The 20,669-nt window shown below is 42.2% G+C and overlaps 1 protein-coding gene across 4 annotated transcripts in view; it reads right to left on the reverse strand.

The window, feature by feature from the left end:
- The window catches only part of oca2 (oculocutaneous albinism II), a 484,102-nt gene that overhangs the window by 372,641 nt on the left and 90,792 nt on the right, over nt 1-20,669 (reverse strand). For all 4 annotated transcript variants that reach the window (XR_011342330.1, XM_069891904.1, XM_069891903.1 and 1 more), the window contains 2 exons: nt 15,834-16,025; nt 10,160-10,217 (listed from right to left, as the gene is read on the reverse strand). Coding sequence is in view for 3 of the 4 variants with exons in the window: in XM_069891904.1 (XP_069748005.1) it covers nt 10,160-10,217; nt 15,834-16,025 (250 nt within the window). In the remaining variant the exon portion in view is untranslated. The remainder of the gene's footprint in view (nt 1-10,159; nt 10,218-15,833; nt 16,026-20,669) is intronic.

Raw genomic sequence — 20,669 nt, forward strand, 5'->3', positions numbered from 1 at the left:
TCTTTCTTTGTAATCTAGATGCTGAAACCCAGGTAAAATTTTCGTAAATCTTCTCTGCACTCTCTCTACCTTGTTAATATCCTTCCTATAATTCGGTGGCCAGAACTGCACACAGTATTCTCAATTTGGCCTCACCAATGCCTTGAACAGTCTCAACATCACTTCCAAACTCCTGTTCTCTATACTTTGAGTGACAAAGGCCAGCATACTAAAAGCCTTCTTCACCACCCTATCCACATGAGATTCTACCTTCAGGGAATGATGCACTGTTATTCCGAGATTCTCTCTGCTCCACTGCATTCCTCACTGCCTTCCCATTTATTATATATGTCCTTGATCTGGATTTGTTAATTTTGGTACATATTGAGCCAAGCTATTGGCCAACGCTTTTGCTATAATTTTATAATTCACATTAAATAATGAAGTGGGCCTATAGGAGGCAGGGTTCAACGGGTCCCTGTCTTTTTTGCGGGATCTCCGTAATAATTGCTGTTGAGAAAGATTCCTAGTCTATCTAGTACTATTTATCTCAACTATTTGCTCTCATTGTCTTTAATGGATCAAGCCTCATCCTTTTTGGAAAAGCAAAGGAATTGTCTATTTTTCAGATCTGTGTATAGGCGGATGTTTAATGTCTTTTGATATAATATGTAACAAATATAATATACCTAAGTCACATTTTTTTAGATATTTCCAAATTAGAAGTATTTTGAGTAAGCTATCACTTAACTTTCCTATATCGTATCAACCTAATTTGATTGATGCTCTTTTTCATTTGACTCCTTCTATAAGGATTTAATAGGTAATATTTACAATAATTTATTAAAATTGCAATCAATTTCTAATGACTATCCAGTCTTCCTTTCTCCGCTCTCCATCGCCTCTGCTCACTTTCTTCCTCCTCCTCCTCCCTGACTGAATTGCCCTCCTCACCTTCCAACATTGTTGGGCTAAGTCTGCCCATGTCTCCCAGCCGCTCGTCGCTCCATTGGGTCCCGACGTCACTCCTGCTGCTTCGACCGCGGCTCCTTCCAGGCCCTTGGGTGAGTCAGCCTTACCAATGTTCTTGTTTTCACCTCTCCAAGTGAGTTCCTCTCTTCTGGACTGTCTAAGACTCCTCTCCTGCCGCCGTCACCGACCTTTCCACAGGCCCAGGTCGCTCATTTTGTCTGTGGGTCCCGCCTTTCACGCGCCCTACGGTGCTCCTGCTGTTTCAACTGCGGATTTTTCTCAGCCTTTTCTTGAATCAGCCTTACCTAGGTTGCCTTCACTCACCCTCCTGGGTGAGCTCTCTTCCTGCAGGGCAGTCTGCGGCTTCGTTCCTTCACCGCTGCCTCTAATTTCAGCATGGTCTCTCTGTCCCAACTGCTACTAGGTGAGCTTCATCCCTGCTCCAGCTTTTCCATCTTCTCTGGACTTGCTGCGTTCTGCTTTCTGTCCATTTTTTTCTCCCTTACTTGTTTAGGCAATTTCTTCTTTCTTTCTAGGTCTTTTTTCCCCTCCCAGAGGAATTTTCCTTTTTCTATCTTTTATTTTCTCTTCATTAAGTTGTCCCTCTGCTGCTATCTTGGTTCTACTTACCACAGGCTAAGTTCAATAAAAGATGATGTTTCTCCAACTTCCTATGTGATACCGCAAATTTGAAATTATCTTTGTGTTCAGCTTGAAGTTGTCTGACTGTGGTGGTACACCACCGGCCTACTACAGGGGGAAACCTCTGTACCTGCAGGAGCGTAAGGGGACAGGACAACACCTGGCCGGCTGCCAATCAGTTGGCCTGAATGGATCAAGCCCCACCCAGTCGGGTGTCAATCACCCTCCGGGATATAAGCCTGCGCCGGCCTCCTGAGGCCTCACTCAGAGTTGCTGCAGCCACAGCCAGCCTGGCTCTGTGGAAGTCTTTGTGGATTAAAGCCTGTTGTTCAGTCTTTACCTTGTGTGTGTCTGATTCAGTCTAACAGCGCTCCACACTGACATAATCCCGAAGTTTATTTTCAGGAAACGAACCTTTAGAAAAAAATCATTGTTCAGTGTTTTTAGATTAGGCCTCCCAAGGCTACTTTATTCTTAGAATTAAACTCATGAAGTCCAGATATAGAGCAATTATGGTAAATCAATACTTTATCTACTCAAACAACAATATGTTCTTACTAAGAAATGGTAGTGGGAACTTTCTACCTTGTGTAAACTATTCCTTAGGATATAAATGTCACCATTTCAAGTGCTTTTTCAATAGGAAAATAGTAAAAATCAAATGCTGAGAATTGTTTTATTAAGATGCAATATTGTAAAACTTCTGATTCCACATGTCTAAGCAACAGGTTCAAAAGATATGGAGGCTGCAGATGGAAATAAACCTGTGTAAGTGTAATGGTTATTATAAGCACCAAGGCATTGAATCTCATTCAATTGGAACTCTAATGGAGTTGTGAAGTTACTGTTGGCAATGTGGTATAGTACGTAGAAAGTCCAAATGTGGAATGGCCCAATTATGCCTTGTGTTGGGAAATGAACCTGGCCAGGTGGATAAGAGCATCTGGAATTTGGGGGAAAGTGCATCACTGGGGGGAAACAAGTCGCAACAGTATTGGACAGGAGCTGGGGAGACTCGATTTGAAGCAGATGTAATTGGGTGAGTTGACATCCGACACGTGCGAGTTACTTAAAGACCAGCTGATGAGAATTCTGGACTGGCATGTTCTAATAGGGATGAGAGACCTGATGACAAGGTTTGGGAACCTTGGATGAATGAAAGATGTGAAACATTTAGTGACTTTGCAGGGGACAGTTAGCATGGCAGTTAGGGCAATAATGTACAGCACCAGCGATCTGGGTTCGAATCCAGCCATGTCCGTAAGGAGTTTGTACGTTCTCCCCACATCTGCATGGGTTTCCTCCCAGTGCTCCTGTTCCCCACCCTCCAAAACATACAGGGGTTGTAGGTTAATTGGGAGTAATTGGGCAGCATGGATTTGTGGGCTAGAAGAGTCTGTTACTTTGCTGTATGTCTGAACTTAAACCTAAATTTTAAAAGGGAATCATATATAATCACAGAATCATGGAGAATAAACAAAGCCCTTGACCCTGTACCACCAGGCAATACAATGGCTGATCATGTGACTTCAGTACAGGTAGTCCTTAACTTACAATGGGGTTGCGTTCGACACTCCCATCGTAAGTCACAACTTGAAAAAGAATACAGTACCACACTTACCATATTTTATAATCAAATGTTGAATACAAGACATTGAATGTTGAATACAGCAACTGTAAGCATGGTTGAGTCAGCATCGTGAGAGAGTATGCTACACTCGCCCAAAAGTAATGTGCTACATATCGCAAGCGTGGGGAGATATCAGAACTCAAAATCGAAAGTATGGATTCAAACCATCATAGCTTTGAAAATTCATTAGTCAAACCATCGTAAATCGGGGACTATCTGTATCCTATTCCTGATTTGGGAAGGTTTGTAAACTAGAAATAAGACAGGGGCCTGAAGGAATATAAAGTATGAAAGGAAACAGGGAATCAAGGGGGTCGAAGGGACCCAATGAAGTGCTTTTGATGAGTAGGATAAACAAGTGGGTAGCTAATACAGAGAGTAGGTCCACTCAAAGTGAAATGAGGGAATTGATGCTTGGAACCAGAGGAAGTCTGCATGGTACTGAAGGAATACTTTCCATCAGATTCTGCCAAAGAGAAGGATGGGGAGAATAGTGAGATCAATGTGGGGTATCCTAATACTCCAGAGCATGTTGATTTCAAGAAGAGGTGATGTTGGGACTCTTCTGGAACACTAAAGTGGGTAAGTGCCCAGGAGCTGATGGGATCCATCCCAGGTAATAGAGAGAGAGAGAGAGAGAGAGAGAGAGAGAGAGAGAGAGAGAGAGAGAGACAAAAGAGGAGATTGTTGGAGTTGTGACAGAGATATTTGTATCCTCTCCAGCCACAGGCAGAACCCCAGAGGACTGGAAAGTACCCAGTATTGTTCCTTTCTTTAAGAAGGGAAAATGGGGATAATCCAGGAAATTATAGACCAGTTAGTCTTAAATCAGTGGTAGGGAAACTACTGAAGAGGATATTCTTTGGGATAGGATTTACTGCATTTGGAAAAACTTAGGCTTATTATGGATAATCAGCATGGTTTTGTGCCAGGCAGGTCATGTCTTACAAATTTGGATTTGATTTTTAGTGGAGGAAACATTGATGAGAGTTGTTGTCAATAAATGGGAATTAAGGAATGGTGCAGACAGAGGGGGGTAGATTATTTTGGCACCATGGTTGACACAGATAACATGGGCCTGTTCCTGTGTTGCACTGTTCTATGCTCTACATCCCACAAGATCACAAAATAGCAGAAGTAGGCTCATTGGTCTGGAAAGTCTGCTCCCCCATTCTAATCACAAGCTGATCCATCCTCCCACTCTGACCCACCCCACCTCCGGCTTTCTCCTCGTAACCCTTTGTGGTGCGCTATCGAATAGAAGCAAGCACACAAAACATAAAGTTGTTCTACAGGCTCTATTCAACATAAACTTCCCAGAGCTGGCTGTGAGAGTAGCTGTTGCAAGCTCTGAGACTCTTTGAAGGGCCAGATCTAGCTTATATCCCAGAGGGTGATTGACAGCCGACTGGGTGGGTTTGGTCCATTCAGGTCAGCTGATTGGCAACCAGCCAGGTGTTGCCTTGTTCCCCCATGCTCTTCTGCAGGTATAGAGGTCGCCCCCTGCAGTAGGCTGGTGGTGTACCACCACATCCTTAATGCTTTGACTAATCAAATACCTGGCAATCTCTACCTTAAATACACCCAACAGCCTCGCTTCTACTACTGCCTATGGCAAACAAATTCCACAGACTCACGACCCTCTGTCTAAATAAATGTTTCCGCATCTCTGTTTAAATTAACACCAATTTATCCTGGAGTTATGTCCTCTTGTCCTACTCCTCTAGCATGGGAAACATTCTTGCCACATCTTCTCTGTCCAGGCCTTTCAGAAATGCCTCTATGAGGTTCCCCCCTCATCCTTCTGTACTCCAACGAATACAGTACAAGAGGTGACAAACATTCCTCATTTGCAAGCCCTTTCATTCCTGATATCATTCTAGTGAATCTTCTCTGAACCCTCTCCCATACTAGCACATCTTTTCTCAAATAAGGTGCTCAAAACTGTACACATTTCATCACAGTATCTAATTGTGAATGTAGGATAAACATGGAAGAGGCAGTGAGTCCACTGGTATGAGGCCCAGTCAACTGCAACTCTCAGAGCTCATTGAGCACAACTGATGCCTGTCTGGAAGTACCTTAAACCCATCCACTCAAGCATCACCGAACCAGGGTGATCAGAATCAAGCGTTTTAACACTGCATCTTTGAGGAAAATTATTCCTCTTTTTCAGCATTTTTGACTTTAAATTTTGAGCAACTGCTGTATTTTTTGATTGCTGACGTGTGCTTTTGTTTTCTTTATTCAATTGCTGTACAATACCAGACAAAGTATTATAATGTGCATTTTAAGCAATGCTGATACTCCAAATAATGATCTCCTCTCTGTTGTTTTTATACAAGTCATTTATCAAGTTGCCACTGAAATGTCAAGAGATAAATTTGTTTGAATACATTAAGCAAGCACGAGTAATTTAAGCCGATTGCCTAAATCTTCACAATTCTTCCCCTGGTTCGAAGCTTCTGGTTATTTTTAGAGCCAGCGATCATTCCTGAAATGTGTTGGTACCCACTTATTCTATTCGACAGGCTGATCCTGTGAGTGAAAAACTGAACGAGACATCCACTCCTAACAGCCCTTTCGCTGAATGTTCTAAATTCCAGGGCTCTGGAAGTGCACTGCTGGAAATTGCTCTTACGCTGCCAAAGAATCTTTGAAAAGAGAGTTGCTCTGAGGAGGATAAGCTTAATTGTGATTGGATCTTTGAAGGCACAGCAGCCGAACGAAAGGGAAGTAGGTGGAGCGTAGTGGCCATTTTGGGAGTGGCAATGGTTTACGGCAAAGTGATGTGATGGAGTTAGGAGGTTTTAGCAAGAGGGCTGAAATGATTGTTCAGGTTAGGTCTTCAGACAATGAATGCAATACAGTGGGATGTCATCATAGCAGAGGTTTGCTCCCTGCACCTGTGGGAAATGTGTCCAGCTGCGGTCGTTCAATGAACAAGGAATTAAAGCCGGACTTGGATAAACTCAGGATCACCCAAAAGGCAGAGAAGGTCTGCTGCTAGAGCAAGGGTACAGGCTACAGGTAGTTGGGGGACCATCAGGAAGAGTAAAGGGGAAGGCAGGCAGTGAATGGATCCCCTCTGGTCATTCCCCACAGGAATAAGTGTGCAACTTTGGATACTACTGGGAGGGATGACCCATCAGGGGGAACAGCTTCTCTGATGACCTTTGCTGGGGTCCATGTTTTCAACATCGGCTCTTGAATATGCACATGCTGCCCTCTGAAGAGTTCTGGCAATGTTTGTGCACCTTTGTTATAATGCTGGCGTCCTTCTTCTTGCGTATCAGCCAGTCTTCCGATTTCCTCCTGGCCTTCTGGAGGGTATATTTTGCTTAGCAGAGTTGCTTTATTTCTCCTGCCATTGAGAAGTTCTGCCGGGGACTTCATGTTAACCCTTAAAGGAGTTGCTCGTAATGATAGAAGAGCGAGGTCTGGGTCTTCTTTTGTTTTGTGGCACTTAACTAGTGTGTTTCACAGTTTATACTTGTCTTTCAATGAACCCATGACCTTTCGGGTAGTATGGGGATGATGTAGTGATAACAGATCCATACTCTGCAGCCAGCTATCTGAATTCTTGTGATGTGAATTGTGTTATCACATAGTACTTGCTCAGGTATTCTTTGTTCAGCAAGGAGCACTCTCATTTCTGAGGTGATAATTGACGCTCTCAGGTCTTTCACCCTTTTGACGAATGGACCAGCATTTCTAGGTCTGGCTACTATTAGATACCAATCTGGATTCTTGGTGAACAAGACTGCTCCCACTGGGTGCCATGGCCTGGCAGGTACTTCTGTGGAAATCATTCCCTCTTTTTGTTGTGTTTCTATTGATCCTTTTGGATATCTTTTCCATCTGGATCTCATAAATGACAAAGATTAACTGAAACTCCCAGCAGCTATCCAGACCTAGAAATGCTGGTCCGTCTGTGTCTACCATGTAGAATGTATAGAGGATGTTCTCTCCTTTATAGCAGCCATTGATCTTAGCTCTCCTGAGCTGCTTGATCAAGGGTCCACCATAGGCAGTTCTTGTGACATTTGCTGTTTTCAATGCACAATCTCTTGGATACCCTTTTATTATGTTCTCGGGGAACATCTGGCGGTAGAGTCTGAGTGGAAGGACATTGCTTTGTGATCCAGTACCCAGCTTCACCTTTAGGTTAAATATCATAGATTTGTTCTGGATTGTCCTCTGTATTTGGATCCTTGTGCAACTTGCTTTCTTCTTTCATCTCACCCGACATCTCATGAAGGTGTATAGATTTCATGTCCAGTATCTGGGTGTCGGAGTCCTCATTGTTGCTTCTTTTTATGTGGTGCATCTTTATATTGTCTTTTTCTTCACTGGTATAACTGTTTTCTTCATTCCAGACTTGCACATCCTCGCCCAGTGGTTTGCTTTACCACAGGCACCGTATGCGGGGGAGGGGGCATTTGTTTCGGTCATTGCAGGGGTGTTGTCTGCCGCACTTCCTGCAGGTCTTGGGGGTTGTCACTTTTCTGATTGTGTTCTTTATAGCATCAACCCTTCCTTCTCTTTGCTGTGGGTGGGTCTGTATAGATACGGATTTCATTTGTATCCTCATGGCTACGAAGGTTCTGGCTGTTTCTACAGCTTCAAGCTACCCTTCCGTATAAGAGTCTTTTGCACTTCGGGATGGCCACTTCCCCCACATTAGTTGATCAACTAATCTTTGCTCTATGTCCTTAAATATTCATTTTGCAGCAACAATTTTTAGTCTAGTGAGGAAGTTATTAATAGTTTCATCAGTCTCTTACATTAAGCCTTGAAATTCATAGCATTTAATTTTATGATTAGACCTGGGTTCAAGGTGAGAAGCAAACTTTGCAAATATCTGCTCTGGATCACTTTTCTCCACCTCTGTAAGTTCCCAGCTATTAAATAATTCAAGGCCTCCCTCCCCTGTCCAGTGAAGAATTTAACTGACCTTCTCCTCTACTGTTGCATTTTTAAAATAGCTTTTGAATGCTAAATTGCACTTCTGGTGAAACTTTTTAAATGATTCAGCAATATCTTCAGCCTCCCAGACCATCACTGGGTGAACCGCTGTTGCTCCAGCATTTTTTTTTCAGTTTTTTTTTCTCTCTTCTTCCCCTTCGTATTTCAGTGATTTACAATCAATTGTATGGCTTTATTCCTGTTCTCTTCTACCGCTGCCACAATGTTATGTCTCTATGTTACTTGCGAAGCTTCTTAAATAACTTAGAGATGCAAGATTTAAATAACAAAACAGCCCTTTACTTACTGATGCCTTCCACCATCTCAGGAAACTGTTTACACACACACATATACATATGCCCCACAGTGGGGCATTACAGTTACTACAGTTAGAAGGGTATATTCTTATGCGGTTACAAAATAGTTCATTATAAAACAGTTATAATCTCAGGATTACTACAAAGGCAAAGGAGGAAAAACCCAAAACCCAACCCCAACCAACCAATTTTCCCCTGCAACCGCTGCAACCGTGTCTGTCTGTCCCGCATCGGACTTGTCAGCCACAAACGAGCCTGCAGCTGACGTGGACATTTACCCCCTCCATAAATCTTCGTCCGCGAAGCCAAGCCAAAAAGAAGTAGTTGGTACAGGAGAGATTCAAATATTTGTATCATTGGGGTTCTCTGCCAGTGTGGGATAAAGAAAACCGCAATATGTCAGTCTAGGGAACGGAGCTTTGTCCCCACATATACATGTGTGAAAACACGACAAAAGGTTCCATTAGTTTGCTTACTGGCCTCTGACTTTGGACAAGGAGGGGAGTTGACAAAATAGTTCATTATAAAACAGTAATAATCTCAGGATTACTACCCATGCCACATGCTAGGGAGGCAAGAAACAGGAAGAAAATGCGGTTGCAGGGGAAAATTGGTTGGTTGGGGTTGGGTGTTGGGTTTTTCCTCCTTGTCCAAAGTCAGGGGCCAGTAAGCAAACTAATGGAACCTTTTGTTGTGTTTTATAACTTTTAATATTTTTATTTATAACTTAGAAGCATTTATGATGAGGAAATATTTTATATTGGCACGAGAAAGTCAGACCATCAGTGACTGGCAGGCGATGAGAGGTCATTTAGTCATCTAGACCTACAGAGATATCACCAGCAAGGATTCTTGGTGGAGAGAGAGGTAAGTGTGGTTACAAGTCATAGATTAGTAATTTTCCCTACTCTCCAAACTGCATGAAGAAAATAATTGCTGGAGGAACTCAGCAGGTCAGATGTCATCTGACTCAAAGTATTGGCTGACCATTATTACCCTTACAAACTATCTGAGTTCCTCCAGTAAATCTTTGTCTGCTCCTGGATTCCAGCATCTGCAGCTTTAACAGAACCTTTACCTTTTTTTGTTTCTCACAGCTGCAAAAATAGGTACGAATAATTAAAAAATAGATTTCTTGCCCAGGTTTTAAGCTGACTTTTTTTACGCCCACTTTTACCATCTGATCTTCAAGTGTCCTACAGGGAAGGAGCCTCATACCCCTTAGAGATGGAGTCATTTAATTTAAAAGTGGGAAGAAAACCTTCTGAGGTGGAAACTTGAGATGTTTGCGATTGAGGTGTGGGATAAAGAAAACCGCAATATGTCATTGAGCAATTATCCAGGGAACGGAGCTTTGTCCCCACATATACATGTGTGAAGCTCCAATCTGTTGGTTGTTCGTTGAACTGTATAATAGCAGCAACATGCATTCTGGATACACTGAAAACCAGGCAACTTAAAGAAGTGTAATTGAACATTGCAGTAATAAAATGAACAACTGCCATTCCCAACTGATGCAACTTGTCAGGGGCCAGTTTCCAATCACCTGAATTAATTTGTGTATTGCAACTTTGCGTACTTGTGGCAATCATGAAGAAGAAACCTAAGTGAAGCTAGCTCCCCATGAAGTAGTAGAATACAGAGCACCTACTGAGCAAATGACCACGAAGATAAACAGGCTGGATATCTTCAGGGCTCTTAGCAAACATCTGCAAAAAAAAAAGCAAATAAACAAATTAGTTACAGAGAGACTCAATCAATTTTAGCAATAAATCAGTCCGCCAAATCATCTCTGTTTTAAGCTAACCTGGTTTGAAATGGATTTTAAAAGCATACACATACTTTTGAATGCCTGTCTGATTTACAGATGATTATATATATATTTTAAAATGCACCAAATGAAATGGTGATGAAAACAAATTCAAGAGATTGCAAATGAGAACTAAACAGGAATAATTTCAGTCCGGTGAACAGCAGAAATATCGAGATAGAATTCTATTTTAGGTATGTGTAAAGCTCCAGAAGTATCACTTCATGCGCTCAATTATTGCAGGTTGATTTGTGTATTTTGGGGGCACGAGCTAGTGGACGGGAAGGGCCTGCTGTACAGTATGTCTAAATTAAAAATTAAATAGCAAAGTAATCGCAATGCAATGAATTTTGAAGGCAACATATATTGCAGTGCCACAAGTCTCCTTTATAAATGTCTATACAGTAAAAATCCCCATAATCTGGAATTCAAGCAACCAGCAAAAGAAAAGAGGAAAATGATAGGCAAAACATACAAATGTTTAAAATTGGCACCTCTAGTGGTCAGTTCACCAATCACACAGCACGCGAATTTAAGCAGCCTGAAAATTCACCTATCCACATCTACCAATCCCTGTGTGTGCTGGATACTGGGGGTTCACTGTACTTATCAGGTGAGAATAATATACCAATTCCTGCATTCCAAATCTTGAAAAGAACATTAAATATGCTATATGTTAAGGCTACTCTCCACACATAACATCTATTGAAATGATGTAAGAACAGGCAAAAAATTCCCATGAGTAATCTAAGAAAGGCTGCAGAACTGGAACATTTTTTTTCTGATGTAACCAGCTGGTAAAAACTGCAAACGATACCCAAATAAAATTTTTCCTGGGCAATGGGCAAGGAATTTCACAAACCATTATGGACTTGACTATTTTGATCTCTGAAGCGCTCTCAATAACTCGAAAGAATTGGAGTTACAGAACGACACAGGCTTTTATTCACAATAAACTTGAAGTGCATCCCATGCTGTGAGCCAGGCATTTGGGGGAGGGGTTATGGCATTGAAGCCTTTATACCAGGTCAAGTGGGTGGAACCACGGGTACAGTCACAGCAAGGGGTGGAGCCAGATAAATGAGGAAACGACACTCTCCCTGTTGCCTCGGTCTACAGTAAATCAAGTGCAGTGTGTAAAGATTCTCAGTTTCTTACTGCCAGTATGGCCAATAGGTAATGATAAAGTGAAAGTGACTTTAATAGAACTGAATGTTGGCCTGTGATAAGAGCTGGCCTGTGATAAGAGCTGGCAGAGGTCATTCAGTGTGACTGGCACAGTATTTACCTATGAACAGTGAAGACAGCAGCCCACTTCAACCAACTTTATCCTGCAAGAATGTTCTATCCTGAGCTGTCTCCCTGGGTTTGATATTTTTCCGTAACTAGTCCCTGTATTACAATGGTTTATTCTCTTTTGCACTCAATCAACACTATACCGCCAAGTTACTTCCTACAATGTTGGAAAGTGTACAGTCATGCTCCTTGGTAGAGGGAATTGCAGGGGAGACTATTATTTGGATGGGGAGAAAATTCAAAATTTGGAGTGGCAAAGGGACTTGCGAGGCCTCCTGCTGGATACCCTAAAGGTTAACCTCCAGGTTAAGTCGGGGGTGAAGATGACATTGGCATTCATGTTGATAGGAACAGGATACAAGAGCAGGGATGTAATGTTGAGGTTTTATAAGGCACTGCTGAAGCCTTATGGAGGGCAGGTTACAATTTTGGGCTCCTTAATGTGCTGGCAATGGAGACAGTTTAGAAAAGATTTACAAGAATGATTCCTGAAATGAAGGGATTAGCATATGAGGAATGTTTGGCAGGTCTTGAATTATACTTTGAGAAGTGCAGACGAATAAGGTGGGGGAGTGGGGGGGAATCGACTTCATTGAAGCAGTCCCAATATTGAAAGGCCTGATGTGACAGAGTAGATGTGACAAAGTTGTTTCCCATGGTAGGGAAGTAAAGGACAAGAAGGCACAACCTCTGGATTGAAAGGTGCCCATTCCAAACAAAGATGCGGAGGAATTTCTTTAACCAGAGAGTGGTGAACCTCTGGAATTTGCTACTATGGGCGGATGTGGAGGCCAAGTCATTGGGTGAATTTAAGGCAGAGATTGATAGGTATCTCAATAGTCAGGATATCCAAGGTTATGGGGAGAAGGCAGCGGAGTGGGGCTGCATGGGAGAATGAATCAGCTAGAATGGTGGTGCAGACTAGACAGGCTGAATGGCTGACTTCCACCCTTATGGTCTTGTTACATATGAGTGACATTGCCTTCATTGGTAACAGCCAGCAACAAAAAAAAACTGAATGGAGACACTTTCTTGCTGACCCTTTCTCAAGTGGAGTGAAAAGTATTGCAAGATATTAATAATACTTACTGCTTGGAAGCCACAGGAAAATCTGCAGATGCTGGGGTCTAGAGCAGAACACAGATGATGGAGAAGCTCAGCAGGTCAGAGGGAATAAAAGGTAGTGGATGTTTCAGGCCTGAGCCCTTGCTCAAGAGTGACTCCTGAGGTAGGGTGGGCTCAAAGGGACGTTCTCTCCATTGTTAGAAGGTGGATGAGTGTGCGTAATTCTGGCCGCCCCCATTGCAGGAAGGATGCGGAAGCTTTGGAAAAGCAGGATGCTTCCTGGATTAGAGCTGTAATGAGCAGTTGCTCACATGTGGGCAATTTTCTCTGGAGGGTCAGAGGCTGAGGGGAGCCCTAATGGACAGTTATAAAATTATGGGAGTTTTAGATAGGGTAGACAGACAGAATTTTTGCACGGGTTAAAATGTCAAATACTCGAGGACATATATTTAAGTTGAGAGGTAAGAAGGTTAAAGGGCAGCAAGGTTAGCACACAGCGCCAGCAATCAGGACCAGGGTTTGAATCCTGCTCTGTCTGCAATGAGTTTGTACGCTCCCTGCATCTGCGTGGGATTTCCCCAGGGGCTCTAGTTTCCTCCTACCGTTCAAAACATAACAGGAATCGTAGGTTAATTGTGCAGCACGGGCTCATGGGCCAAATGGCCTGTTACCGTGCTGTATTTCTAAATTTAAACTTTATTTTAAAAATTAGGACGTGTCAGCCAGGTTTTTAACAGAGAGAGTGGTAGGGCTTCCAAAGGTAGTGATGGTAGCAGATACAAGTGTAGTGTTTAAGGGGATTTTAGACACGAATATGCAGGGATGGAGGGATATGGATCATGCCCAGGCAGGAGAGATTTAGTTTTAGTTCAGTGCAGATATGTGAGCCAAAGGCCGATGTCTGTGCTGCATTCTTCCATCTTCTAAGATTCAGAAGGAAATCACTTGAAGTAATAACTTCCCCCATTATACAAGAATTCTGAAATTCAGAAACCACACCAGTACCAGTGTGAAGCAAGAACATCTGCAGATCCTGGGGTCGAGTGCAATACACAAGTGTGCCATAGACACATGGAATTCAAAGGAATGTGAAGGGTATAAGCCCCAGGCCCAAAATATTGGTTCCCCTTTACTTCCTGTGAATGCTCAGTGACCTGCTGGGTTTCTCGAGCATGTTTGTGTATTGCAGTATAAGAAAACCAAACAAGCCTGGAAATCTGACATAAAATGCCTATAAAACTCAGTGGGTGAGGCAATATTTGTGGATGGAGAAACCATTCCTTGCTGACATTTTCAAGCACGTTCTGCTTTTTTTAAAACAATACTGGGCCACTTTCTAGTTAGTACTCAATTTTGACAGTAAATTTTTTAATGAGTCAAACCACCCAATTACCACATACGTAGCTTCAATACATTTGCAGGAATATGATTACATACACCAAACCGCTCAGAGGTATCAGAAAGGGTGAGCAAAACATAGTCAATGGGATAGGTTTAATGGTTGATGTGTCGGAGGGGACAGAATGCCATAGAGAATGAGGAAATTCCAGAGTTTAAGATTAGGAAGGAACAGTTTCCAGAACTGGTGGGATGAAAATGAAGATGTATATGTCCAGAATTGAAGGAGGGCAGATGTTCAGGGAATTTATAACTTAGGGGGAGGTTAAAGGGATAGAAAAACTTGAAAAATAGGAGATTGATAGGAAATATGAAAATGCTGAAATTAAGGTGTTGCTGGAATCAACATAGATAAGGGATTGATAGTTGATGGACTTGTTGGTGAGAACAGACCAAAAGAAAAAAGGTAAAGGTTCCATTATTGTCACGTAATGCTATATTTTTAGAATGTAACATACATGAAATTCTTTGATTTTTAGGCACTTCCAGGTGGCCAAAATACCCCAATGTAAAGCATCATATTCTACCCCTATGCGGCTGTCAGGAGGACACCTGAAAGTGAAGAACCCTGCCAGGAGGAGCACATACCTAACCCTCCTTCTGTAGGTATAATTTCCGGCTCCGAGAATTCCCCCGTTGCACCTGAAAGCAGCAGTGGGACTATGGCCACAATCCACAGGAGCCAGTGTTCGCTTGGACGCGGCTCTTCTTCAGCTGGCACGTTCAGGTGACAGTAAAGCGTCTTCTCCGCAACCACCTGAACGTCCCAGCTGCACTGCCCCAGCCACGTCTGCCGGCGCATCATCTGCGTCCAAGCACCTGAAAGTGGCTTTTGTCTACCGTAAGGCAGACAGAGAGTCGTCACTTTGTCCAGTGCTCCTCACAGAAACCTACAGCACCTGGTGTTCCTAGACGGTCTCCCCTCCAAGTACTGACCAGGCCTGAGCCTGCTTAGCTTCTAAGATCAGGTCATCAGGCTAGTAGATGTTGTGGCACCTGAGAAGTATGACAAAGTTCAGTTTAAGTTTAAATACCTAGGACTGTGACAAGAGTTCTTCTGCCAACAGAATAACAGGTCATCTCAAATGTTCATTCAGCTGCGTAAAGAGCACAATTACAGACCATAGGATTGAAAGGAAAAGGAAGATCAATAGCACCAAGCAAGGGCAGCATGACAGCAGTGTTATGGGTTCATTCAGTAACTTGATGGCTGCAAGGAAGAACCCCTCTTTAAGCCTGTTGGTGCGTGCTTTCATGCCCTTAACCCTTCTCCCTGGTGGGAGGAGGGAGAACAGAGTGTGATGTTTTCAGTAGGTTTTCAAGCAAACAGCAAGTGAGTGGTGGGAGAACAGCCAGGATAGCCATAGGACAGCCATAAGTAGAAGTGAAAAATAAACATAGATGAGATTCTTGAATTGCATGAACAGAAATAACAGAGGGAGAAATTGGCCCTCTTGGCAGTGGAAAGGTTGAAGTTGATAGATGAGCCAAATCAAGATTAGGAATGACCTGGTTCAGCTTGGGATGGTGGGGAAAGGGAGGCATGTCTAGGAAACAAAACCTGTCACCACCCAGTTATAATGTAAATATTGATCATTTGGGGAAGGGAACTTGTAATCTACTCTTGTGGAATTGCATTGGACCAAGTTTGATACTTTGGGAAGGAGCAGTAGAAAACCAGAAAGGACAGGAAATAAAATAACGTTAGCGGGATGCCATTAATAAAATGCAATGTAACAACCGGGGTATTGGTTACCTCAACTTCTTGGGAAGTTTGAAGTTTAGATGAAGACTGTCCAGGATGTCGCACTTCTCAGTGGAGCTAGATGCAGAAAGCCAGTGAACTTCACTTCCAAGATGACCCCTGTATTCCAGTTCACTTGAGCTGCATTCCCATGATTCATCAGGAGTCATGTAATCCCTTTCGCGAAGCGTCAAGTAGCTTCTCCTGTAGAAAGGAACCACCTTGTGTTCACCTCTTTCCAAAGTGCCACAGGACAATCAACATTGAAAAGCAAACCCAGGATGCAATTCACATGCAGGGATAAGCATTCAATCAACAATTCAGACATAAAATTGATAGCAAATGTAAGACAATATTCGTTTTGATTGATTCCCATACTGTTTGATTTGGAAATGTTTAGATGAGATAAGAATTAGTCATTCTCTAATGTAACATAACAGTTTTCCATTAACAGCAACTGTGATTTTTTTAAATTTAGACATACAGCACAGTAACAGGCCCTTTCAACTACAATCCCCGCACATTTCGAATGGTGGGAGGAAACCAGAGCGCCAGGAAGAAACCCATGCAGGCATGGGGAGAACGTACAAACTCCTTACAGTTAAAAACTCCTTAAGATTTATCTACATGTTTTATTTATTATCTCTTGCTTATCTTTGTGGTCAGTTAATTTATATTTATTGTTAGTGTATTTTATGCACCTGTGTATCTGCTGCAAGCAGGGATTTCAGTACACGTGCATTGCTCTTTGTGTATACGATAATTAACTCTCATAAACCTCTTCCAAGATTCAATTTGTCCTTTTTGAGATTGGTTTTCATTTATGGCCTCTTGAAAAGAGAAAAAAGCAGCCTCCAATAAAATCTTAATTGATGTAAGATTTTTAGTAGACCACTCTGAAATTTGATTCAATTGTTTTCCATTTGAAATCAAATTATACAGGGAAAGAGGTGAGATTTTATGGCATGCCATTGTAGAACACTGTCATCTTCCTTCTGTCAGTAATTCCTTTCTCCATTCACCAAAAGGATGAACATTATTTGTCCAATGGAAAAATTTAATATATCAATTCGTCATATCAATGTTTTGTCCTCTCTTGACGAATTCTTCCAAACTTCTGCTTCAACAAGCTGGGAGCAACACGACAGTGAGCATAGCATCTGTGATTGGAAAGTGACTAGAGACCATTCTGAAGGGGGAGATGGACATGGGCTGATTAGGAAGAGTCAGTGTTAGTGGGATGTCATGTCTCACAAATCTGAGTTTATTGAAGATGAGTCCAAAATTATTGATGAGGTCAGAATTGTAGACATTATATATATTTATTTCAGCATGGCATTCAATAAGGTTCCACACGATAGTGTGACAGAGTATATAGATATGTTTTTGGGATATTGATTGGGAAAGGTTTGTTAGAGTAGGTCACATACAAACACTTTAAAACAGATCTTATTTAAAATACTGGAGCTCTGCCCCATAGTAGACATATCAGCTCCAGAGCTATTGCAAGAGTTTTTGAAGAGTGCTCAAGAGACTTAACTAATGGATTGTTGTTTGCAAAAGGCAACAGATGAAAGAGCATGTCGGAGGTGCTGCTGTCTTGGAGAGAACTTGCTGTTCTGAAAGGGTCATGAGGTTTTGCAAGCAGAGAGAGTTAAACGCTTAGAGAGAGAGAGAGAGAGAGAGAGAGAGAGAGAGAGAGAGAGAGAGAGAGAGAGAGATCACTTGTACAGTGTTAAGCCAGCAGAAGTAGCTGGGACTGGAACAGGACAAGCTGGCAAGCCCCGTTTAGAAGACGGCCTGGTCAAAACCCTTATGGTTCATGCATGAGGAGAGGACTGGCTGTCTAATATTTCACTTGGAATAAGAGAAACAAAAAAGAACTCTTGTGGTGACCTGAATGAAAGAGGTTATCATCTGGAGAAACCTGAAGGGGCAAGTTTCGTCAGCAAGACACTGAAGTGTTTGATTAAAAAGGAACAAAAATCTCTCTCTGAAAACCGACAAGAACCTTCCTGAGCAGTAACCATTTACCTTTCAAGCACCAAAGCCTGGTGAACTTTATAAATGTTAAATTCTGTGCACAGTATCAGAATTGCCTGCAGCCAGTGAACTTGGAGGAATGAGAAGTGAGATTGGCCCGTGAACCAAATAACTTTTTGAATTTACACACACACATTACATACATATGCGCTTAGAATTAGAAGGAGGTTAAGTTAGGTTAGTTAATAGAGATAAGTTGAAGTTTGATTCTATTTTCATGTTTAAAGATAATTAAAAACAACTTTTGTTTAAGTAACCATTTGTCTTAGTGAATCTCTATTTCTGCTGGGTTTTGGGGTCCTCTGGGCTCGTAACAATAGGCTGTTCGGGAAGGTCAGATTGCATGGGATCAGAGGAGAGAGAGAGCAGAATAAATAGAACGTTTGCTCCAATGGAAGTTGTTTCTTGAACTGGAGGCCTGTGACTTGTGGCATACAACAGGATTTTGATTGGTTGGGCAGAGGAATAGTTGATGGAATTTAGTACAGAGAAATACGTAGTGTTGCATTTTGGGAAGTTTAACACAGTGAATGATAGGGATCTGGGGAGTATGTAGAGCAGATCAGAGGCCTTGAGAGTGGGCTCACGGGTAGATAGTGTGGTCAAAAAGGCTTTTGGAATGTTGGCCTTCATCGGTTGGAGCATTGAGTATAGAAGTTGAGAGGTCGTATGTAATTGCATAAGACGTTGGTGAGGCCTTATTTGGAGTATTGTGTTCAGTTTCGGTCACCATGGAACAGGGACAGACGTCAACCTGGAGGAAGAGCAGAGAAAATTTAAGAGGATGATGCCAGGACTCTGGGAGCTGAGCTATACTGAAATGTTGAGCAAACTGGGGCTTTATTCTTTCGAATGCAGGATGATGAGAGGTGATCTTGTTATGAAAGAAATAGTTTGGGTAAACACACCCCTCCAACACCCACAGCCAGGTGACCATATACTGTTTAAATTAAATAGTATTACAAAAACAACATATATATAGTGTGTGTAGAGCGTGTATATAGAGCGTGGTGATGACAACACACACACACACACATATATATATATATATATACACACACACACATATATATATATATATATATATATACACTGACACATACATACATATATCTTTGGCTTGGCTTCGCGGACGAAGATTTATGGAGGGGGTAACAAGTCCACGTCAGCTGCAGGCTCGTTTGTGGCTGACAAGTCCGATGCGGAACAGGCAGACACGATTGCAGCGGTTGCAGGGGAAAATTGGTTGGTTGGGGTTGGGTGTTGGGTTTTTCCTCCTTACACACATATATACACACACACACACACACACATATATATATATACACACACACACACACACACACACACACACACATATATATATATATATATATATATATACACACAAACATATATACCACTTCACTTTGGCTTGGCTTCGTGGACGAAGATTTATGAAGGGGTATGTCCACGTCTGCTGCAGGCTCGTTGGTGACTGACAAGTCCGATGCGGGACAGGCAGGCACAGAGATTGCGCTTGATTACGTCTTTGTAGCCAATGAGGCATCCCTAACAATAGGGGAGAGAAGCAAATGATAGCTCCTTCAGAGACAGTGAGCATCCATGGATTCATCTCCAGTGTTCCCACAGTCCCTGAGGTCACAGGGAGTGAAAGATGACATGAAGGAGAGGGTACCTTAAATGCCCTGTCAGGAATTCTGACAGGACCAAATTTTGGAATTGAGGTCAACTACCCTTTTGCAGAAGGAACAACACAGGAAGGTTTTACAAAATCCTCACGCTTTACAAAATTGAAAATTTCGTCCACTCTATCGGTTGGGTGTTCAAGCAATCAAACGAGCTGCAAATCTTTGATGTGCGTCCCGCTGACAATCCAAATGCATAGATTCTCCCACAAATTCTGCTGAGATGGTTGATCAGGGTAATATGTTGTGACTGGACATTGACTCTGCTTTAGTCTTGATAATGTAATGTCCAAGAGTTGAAAAGGGAGCTAGCACTCCCAGAGTGGTCCCAGGACCTCATCCAGAGTGGGGAAGCATCACATACAAAAAAGTTAATTTTATGCTGTAATGCTCAGAATATGAAGATCCTTTCAATGTGATACAGCTTGCATTTACTTGAAATAAGCTTCGTTAAATCCAAAATGCCCAAGGTTAATGAAAATTAATCAGCAATAAATGTAAGATTTCTTTCTCTGGAATGAAGCCTCATCAATCTGTCAGTTTACCTGTGGGGGGAAAAAAAAAACAAGAACATTATCGCTCATTCCCTAGTAAAAAGCTAAGTTTGTGTCAAGCCACTTCATAGGGACTTCACTTTATTCTGTTGCTCTAAATTGGTCACAGATGATAAGCATAAAGAGAAAACGAAATGCTTGAAAGAAGAGGCATTTATCCCCTTTAGATTACTTTTCAGGATGTCATAGGAACCTAGGAAGTAGGAACAGGAGTAGGCCAAAAATGGCCCATCGAGCCTGCTCCGCCATTCAATACGATCATGGCTGATCTAATTTATGACCTAACTCCACCTACCTGCCTTCTCCCCTAATTCCTCTATCATGTAAAAATTCCTCTATCAGGTCACTAGTATAAGATTCTGAATTTATTTATTTGGCACAAAATACCTTGGACAATGGGAGGGGTTCTTCTACACACAAATTCACAGGTTATCTCTAACATTCATACAGCTGGGTGAAGAGAACAATGTACAGTGTTTAAGATTATAATAAAAAGGAAGATCAAATAGCAACAAGCAAGGGCAGTGGGTTACTAGGTTCATTCAAGAGCCTGATAACTGCAT

The sequence above is a fragment of the Narcine bancroftii genome, chromosome 7 (genome assembly GCF_036971445.1).
Source record: "Narcine bancroftii isolate sNarBan1 chromosome 7, sNarBan1.hap1, whole genome shotgun sequence".
NCBI lineage: Eukaryota > Metazoa > Chordata > Chondrichthyes > Torpediniformes > Narcinidae > Narcine > Narcine bancroftii.